The sequence below is a fragment of the Nannospalax galili genome, unplaced genomic scaffold (assembly GCF_000622305.1).
Source record: "Nannospalax galili isolate Female #2095 unplaced genomic scaffold, S.galili_v1.0 scaffold100, whole genome shotgun sequence".
NCBI lineage: Eukaryota > Metazoa > Chordata > Mammalia > Rodentia > Spalacidae > Nannospalax > Nannospalax galili.
The window spans coordinates 11,883,238-11,891,422 of NW_008352891.1; the positions used below are offsets into that span (position 1 = coordinate 11,883,238).

Sequence of the window (8,185 nt, forward strand, 5' to 3'; positions counted from 1 at the left end):
TGGGACAAGCCAAGGAATGAAAGGGGCCGACATGGGCTTCAAGACCACATGGCAGAGTGTGCCTTCCTGATCTAACAACAAATATGACAAACAGGGTAGAGGGGACAGAGGAGGGGGCGACTCACTCACCCTCAAGCAGCAGAAGGTACAGACAAAACCCAGGGCCTACTCACTGAACTTGGGGGCGTTGCCAACACTGAGGGGGCTGAGGGTCCCTGTTTGGGCACCAGATGTTGCAGTCCCCCTGCAGGTCCAGCCTAGGGGAGAAGCAGGGTCCCGGCCAGGACGGGGTGAATGGCATGGAGTCAACACACAGACACCGGGAGTTGGGTGGAAGCAGGCACTAGGCAAGGTGCTGCAGACTCATTTATTGTAGATATGGGACTGCCTTATATACCCCTCTCCCAATGTCCCATTGGCCCCAGTAGGCCTTCTTGGGTCGTGTCTGATCCTCATTGGCTCTCTATGTCGAGCTATCTTGTGTCAGCCGTCTCTGTGTCCTTTGGCAGAATACAGGTTCGACTCAACTGGATGTTTTCAGCACGTTTGCAACGTGCATGTGCTGGTTGTTCAGGCCGCACTTCCTCCTACACACTTGTTAGATGTTTAGTATGGTTTGAGTATGAACTGTCCCCACATCTCATGTTTTGAACACTTGGCCCTCAGCCAGTGGTTCTGCCTGGGGAGGCTGAAGAGTCTTTAGGAAACTGGGCCTACCTAGAGGACGTGATCATAGGCAGGCTTGTGAGGGTCAAACACTCCTTAGTTCAGCCTCCTCTTTGCTTCCTGGTCCGCTGTGTTGTGAGGAGCTTCCACCAATGCTCTCACCCCCGTGAGCTCCACAATGGCTTGCTTCCTCACCATGGCGGGCTGAGCCCCTTCAAAACCATAAGCCAAATACTCTTCCTCCCTATCACAGGGCACAAAAGTAACTGCGTCTAATATTCTCTGTTCACCTTGATTTGATTTTCCTTAAATAATATTTGAGAACTCCCACCCTTCCATATGTCCAGGTAGACTTTATTGTCTCATAGTTGTCTAGTTTTCCATTCTGTGGGGGAATCACAAATTAATCACCTAACCTCCATGGATGAATGGTACGTTTGTCTCTGTTGCTTGTCAGTTATTAATTAATTCATATATTTGTGAGCTATTCTTAGTTATCAAAATGATGACTAGAAAAGATGTGTACATATTTAATTCTGATGAAAAGAAAAAGTCCATTTCTAAAAGGCTGCATCAGGGGGTTAGAGACATGGCTTGGGGGTTAAGAGAATTTGCTGCTTTTGCAGCGGACCCAAGTTCAGTTCCTAGCACCCATGTCAGATGGTTCACAACTGTCTGTCAGCTCCAGGGAATCCAATACCCTCTTGAGGCTTCTGAGAGCATCTGCACTCATGTACACAAATCCACACATAGACACACACATAGACACATAATTAAAAATAAAATAATCTTTAAAAGGCTGAACTAACTCATATGCCAAACCTAAGAAACACTGTGACTTTCTGGCACCCACATTTACATAAGCTATGCTGATCCACTATCTGCAAGGATACTGTACAATAAATCCTTAATCTCAATTGATTAAGCACTGACATCGTCAACTTGAGTTAAAACGGAGACACCCCACTGCCTATTCATCCTTCTTTGATTAAGACTGAGATGGGCATGTTAGAACTTGGAGATTTATCTTCTCCCTTCTCCAGGAGTTTCCTATGTGTTTCCTTTGGCTTTCTTTTTATTGAGCTTATAATAATGACTTAAAAGGGCTTGTAAATTAGGAAAATTTGATTTTCACTGCACATATTTTCTTCCTTAATTTGGTTAACTTTTTGCTTCAGTTTTTTGAGGACAACAGTCTGATTTTCATCTAGAAAAATAGTATAGTTTGGGGGATGATCACTTCTTACACAGATGTAGGCTTTTGAGACTCGCTGAATACTTGGTCCTATCAATCTCAGCCAGGCTCTGCCCCAGCCTTTAACTGCCCCTGTGCTTGCCCCCAGCTACACAAGGGCACCTGGTATCTGCCAGGTTCTCCAACACATCCGTAACCAGTTGCTCCGGTGTGCCGGGGAATGAGAACAGTGCTAAATGGCAGAGATGTGAATTAAGCACAGGCTTCTTCAAAAGCTTTCAGCCAACTCAATACCATGACTCAGGTAATTCTAATAAGGGATAGAATGGCTGGATGGTGCAGGAAGTATAAACAAAACACAGCTAGCTGGGGAGCCATGTGGGAAGAGATGCAGCCACTACACACGATCCAGAGATCAGAGCAAGGAAAGAGGCATCTTCGGGGATTATATGACAGATGGACAGACAGATGGCAGGACAAGAAACTTCACAGCCTGAGCAGGCCAGTTTGAAGTCTGCTCTTGGGGAGAGAAAAAATTCATCACCCAATATTTAAAGTCAGTTTCTCCTACCCCATCTCATGTGTGTGTGTATGTATGTATGTATGTATGTATGTATGTATGTATGTATGTGTCTGTATCCAAGTCTGTGTCTATGTCTGTGTCTGTCTCTGCATGTAGTGTATGCATATGTTTGAGTGGATGTGTGCATGTGCATATGGATGTTAGAAGTCAATGAAGTCAATGTCAGGTGTCTCTTTTTAGCTCTCTCATGCCTTATTTTTGAGAAAGGGTCTCTCACTAAACCTAGAGCTCATAGATTTGGATAGGCTGGCTGGCCAATGAGCTCCAGGGATCTGCTTGTCTCTGTACCCTCAGCACTGGGGCTGCAGATGTGTGCCACTATGTCTAGCTTTTATGTGGGTGCTGGGAATCTGAACTCAGCTATTCATGCCTGCACAGCAGTCACTTTACCAGTGCAATCTACCTGCACTTTACCACTTTACCATCTCCCCAGCGTCTTAACAACATCTCTTTATAAATACATGAAACTGGCCATGAAATTGTGTGTGTGTGTGTGTGTTATTGTGAATGTGAAATGTATGTGCTAGTGTAGATATGTGTACAGGCTTGTATATATGTGTGAATGTGTGAGCATGTGTTAGTATGTGTTGTGGAAGTCAGAAGCTGACATTCATGTATCTTTCCTCAATCCCTCTTCACCTTCATTTTGTTGTTTTTATTATTGAGACAGGATCTTATGATGTAGCACTGCTGGCCTGGAACTTGCTATGTAGACCAGACTGACCTCAAACAGAGATCTACCTGTTTCTTATTCCAGAGTGTTCTGATTAAAGACATGTTACCACTATGACTAGCCACCTTTTTTAAGAGCTTTTCTCTCTCTCTCTCTCTCTCTCTCTCTCTCTCTCTCTCTCTCTCTCTCTCTCTCCCTCTCTCTCTCTCTCCACACACATATACACACACACCCCACATGCCAAAGCCACAGGTATATACTACTATGCCTGGCTTTTTACATGGGGGTGGGGATCTGAACTCAAGCACTACACAGACTGAGGTGTCTCAGTCAGTATGTATGTTTTTCCAAGATAGAATTAAAAAACTATAAAAGTTTGACCACCCACTGTCAGGAAACCCTCAGAGTCCCACGGGGAGTCCCCTGTGTAGGAGACTTTGTCTATAGTGTCAAACAAGGCTGTCCTGAAGATCCCACCAGAACGTTTCCAGGGGTGGGAAATCCAGGCATCTTTGCAGAGCCCTAACTGTGGTCTGTGCCCTCACTGTTCAGCAAGCCATTCTAACTTTCTTCGGTGTTCTTTTGGAAAGGAATTGAATCTTTTTTAAAAATTTTTACATCTCTGTTTACACACTTAGAGGGTACTATAGTTTCTCTTTTAGACAGGGTCTCAGTATGTAGCCTGGGCTGGCCTGGTACTTACTATGTAGACCAAGCTGGCCTTGAATTCACAGAGATACACCTGTCTCCTCTTTCTGAGTTCTGGGATTAAAGGGTGTGCCACAACACCTGTAAGCATAGATTTTTAAAGTATTGCTTACCCTTAAATCATTTTATAATCAATGGGACCACACAAATCAAGCAATAAAGAGCAAGAGAATGGTGCCAGTGAGGTGGCTCAGCTGGTAAAGGTGTTTTCCACTAAGCTGGATGACCTGAATTGGACCCCCAGAGCCTTCATAATGGAAGGAGAGCACTGAGTCATGAACGCTGTCCTCTGACCTCTACATTGCTGCTACGACCCATACATACACTCACATGCATTCATGAATGCCACACACACACACACACACACACACACACACAATAAATAAATGTAATTTTAAAAAAGAACTGGAGAATATTCTAATTCACCCTAAGTCAGAGAGTACCCACCCAGTGTAATTAAAATCATGTTCAATGAGCACAATTTGAAACAGGTAAAAGGACAAAGTATACATTTCATTTTTATTATATCACAGAAGAGCTTTTCAAATTTGTTGATTAATGTTAGTAACATTCCACTTTGACGATGAGACTATTATTGAAGCATCAAATGTTGTCAGGGTTGTCATGACTGCACACGGCACATTTAAGGACTCTGAGGAGGAATAAGAGTCACACAGAATCATGTCTCTAATTTTTATTTGATTTTACACACAAAATGATAAAAGTGAATGCACTCATCCTCAACTCATGGGCAGAGGCCTGAGGAGAATCTCATTCTAACACCTACTTCTGAAGAGCTCCTTCAGGCTGGGGCTGAGTTAAGAGCTCAGTGCTGAGCCTCGGGGCTGGAGGAAGGAGGGAGAGGGAGTCTGCTTCACAGAGACAAGCTCTGTTTGGTGGGATGAAAGTGTCTTAGGAATAGGTCATGGTGACAGCCGCCCAGCATCATGAATGTAAATAATGCCACTGAATTAAATATTTAAAATTATTGACACAGCAAGGTTTATATATTTTACCACAAAAATTCCCCCAAAATGGCAACAGAAACTCTATAATCAAATACCAGAGATATATTTTAAGATAATATTCAAACACCTTTCTGACAACTTCATGAGGTAATCAGCATTTTACTTTTGGGTTGTATATTTAAGTTCAAACAATTTGGTCATGGGTAACTCAAAGCAAAACCACAGATGCTCTAAAGAACATGTACAATGGTAAAGAACCCTCTCTGGGATTTCACAGTCCATTTTAACAGAAGTCAGGCCAGCGACAGCGAGGCTAAGGAATTTAATGTAACCAGTCTCAAACAGGTGCCCTAAGATTGTCTTGAATGTACAAATGAAATACCAATCAAACCTTCAGCTCCTTAAGAGTGGGTTTGGGTCATTGTAGTCTGCTGGCCAGGAAAGGCTGGTGGGATGTGACTTTCCATAATCTCATTAGCTATTATAACACATGCAAAACTTTTGCTCACTCAGAACCCTCAAAGACACAAGTCTAAATTTTATAAACAAATGCCTTCAAGTTCATGGGGTGCTTCAGACCAGTATGGAAAAGCACACCAGCAATGTTTGTTGAGAATGTGTCAGGATGCAAAGATGGAGAGTGGACTGGGAAAACCTGAACACCCTCAGACATCTCAGCTGTTGAAATGGCCCACAGCAGCAGGCAGCTGGTTCTGCCATGTCTACAAGGAATGGATGATGGAACCTGACAGGAAATATCTCTTCTGAGAAGAATAACCAGTTACCAGCTTGGCTCACTGGGGAGAAGGGAACTCGAACTTTGACATGGTTCAAATCCAGACTCCATCGCTTTCTGACTGTGACATTGCAAGTTACACTGCCCTCTCTGTCTCAAGTCCTCTCTGTCTCATTCTTGATCTTTTTTTTATTTTTTATTTTTTATTTTTTTTGGTCTTTTTGAGACAGGGTCTCCCTGTAGCACCAGCTGGCCTGGAACTCCCTATGTAGACAAGGCTGGCCTTGAACTCACAGAGATCTGCCTGGGACTAAAGACATGCACCATGCACAGCCCTCATTCTTTCATCTTTTTAAACAGGGTCTCACTCTGTGGCCCTGGCTGGCCTAAAACTTGCTATGTAGACCAGGCTGGCCTTCAACTCACAAAGATCTACCTGCCTCTGCCTCTAGGAGCTAAGGTTAGAGGTATGAACCACCATGCTTGGCTTTCATTTGTTTTTCTTATATTTACCTTAAAGAGTCAATGTGAGTCTGAGATGGCCCACATGGGGCACCCAGCAGTGCTTAGGGTGTCAGCATGCTCCTGCCAGCCCTAACCTGCCCCATGCTGCCCCCTTCCTAGTGCTGAACAATAGAGGGAGGTTTAGAGACAGTGCCTGCTACCCCAAAACTTGAGTCTTGGCCCAGTTTGGGCTATCTAAAGGCAGGGTGCTTAGGTCTGCAGCTATTCCAACAATATTGCTTGCATTAAGGGAGATATTGTGATTCACTCTATAAAATTAAATATGCCACAGGTGGATATCCGTTACCAACACATGAGGCTGCTCCCAGAGAGCTGGACAGGTTTCTTCCAGCAAGTCAGAAAGGCTGCTTTCAGATGGATGTGCACCACAAACCCAACTGCACCAGCTCCTGTCTCTCATATGATCCCCATGGGAACAAAAGATCCTCTCACCCCTAACCTTTACCTGATGCTCTGGAACAATCATCTTCAATTGTTACTCTCACTGTTTGAAAGTGTGCCCTATTCCACTAGATGCACACAGTAACTCTTTTCAATAAAAAAAAGCCTCCAAATCCAAACTGGGAGTAAGGAGGAGTGGACTCCAGGAAGGTGCCAGTCTCCTTGATTCTTTTAGACTCCCAGGCTCCTCTGATGTGTTTATAAAACCTAGCAAACTTCCTGAACACTCTTCAGCCTTACTAGAAAGGCCCCTTGTCAAGGTGAACAAACAGCCAGGGACCCTGGGACTTCCCACACTCTCTCAGCATCCCTGGAGTTCATGCTCACTTTCAGCTCTGGAGAGTACCTCGTCACAACAGTCAGGCCAGGCCCCAGGTTTCACCTGCGCTCTGCCTGGCCAGACATCAGAAACAAAAATCGACCTTGAAAAACATCTAGAGACAGAATGTTGGAAACAAACCCAGAAGTCCATTTCTTAGCTACATGATCATGATTGTATATGTGCATAGTTTATGTAGATTAGTCCCTACCAGGACTCAGAGGATCCAGGAAACACAATGGCTTCCCAAACAGTGTTTATGAAACACTGAACAGGAAGAGTGGGCAGAAGCCATAGCCCTACAGGCTGCACAAGACTATACTACCATCTGCAGACAGCCACAAGCAGCCTGACACCCAGCAAGAGGCTATGGACACAGCATCCACTGGTGTATATGGGATGCCAGCCTCATTATAGGAAGTCATCCCCACAGCGAGCAAATGCTGTCCTTCACCTCCCATCCTACCTGTACCTAAAAACCTGTTGGGGGAAAAGCTCGCACAGCTGTTTACACAACTGTGACAGGAAGAACAGCAAAGAGTAATTAAGACAAGTGTAGAAGTCACTAAAATTACCCATGTGACTTCCTGGCACAGTCTTCCTAAGAAACACATGTGCTTCTGCTCTGATGAGTATTTGTGCACTGGGACCCACCTGTGGTCCTAGATCTTTACCATCAAACAGGAGCTCTGCCCAACATGTCAAAATGGCCAAGGGGTGGTTGAGGCCCCCATCACAAGTAAAATAAAATGCACTCACTCACCATGCTTCCTTCAGAGTCAGGGTTGCATTTCATCGACTTCCTTAACAATTTCAGCTGGTGCCTGGGGGGAAAATGCATGGTTCAAGTTGAGTCACAGTCAGCCTGTGACAAACTCCTTTGAAGAACCAAAGAACACATGAAATGATGTGCCCTTTTAGACCAGGTTTACAGATAGAATCTAGGGAAAGGGAGAACTCACTCTAGTTTTTCCAAGTACAGGATTATCTGTTCTGTGTTTTTACCTCTGCCTCCACCAAGAAAATGACAACGTGCCTAACAAGGTTGCTGGAGAAATCTGTAGGAAGACTCGCTATAAATCCTTTTCCTGTAACAGGAATGGTAGGAGCCAGGCATGGTGACACGCACCTGTAATCCCAGCACTTGAGAGGTTCAGGCAGGAGGATCATGGGTTTGAGGACAGCTTGGACTGCCTAGGAAGTTCAAGGCCAGCTGGACTACATAGTGTCTTAGTTTGTTCTTCATTGCTGTGACAAAACACTCTGACCAGTACGAACTTGGGGAGGAAAGGGTTTATTTGTCTTATATCTCCCAGGTCACACGCAGTTCATCAGGGAGCCCAAGGTAGGAACTCAGGGCAGGAACCTGGA

At 44.6% G+C, this 8,185-nt stretch overlaps 1 protein-coding gene across 1 annotated transcript in view; it reads right to left on the reverse strand.

The window, feature by feature from the left end:
* Nucleotides 1–7,593: 7,593 nt before the first annotated feature.
* The window catches only part of Dcdc2c (doublecortin domain containing 2C), a 65,775-nt gene continuing 65,183 nt past the window's right edge, over nt 7,594–8,185 (reverse strand). Inside the window, exon 9 of the mRNA XM_008850194.1 lies at nt 7,594–7,638. Within this exon, the coding sequence (XP_008848416.1) occupies nt 7,594–7,638 (45 nt within the window). The remainder of the gene's footprint in view (nt 7,639–8,185) is intronic.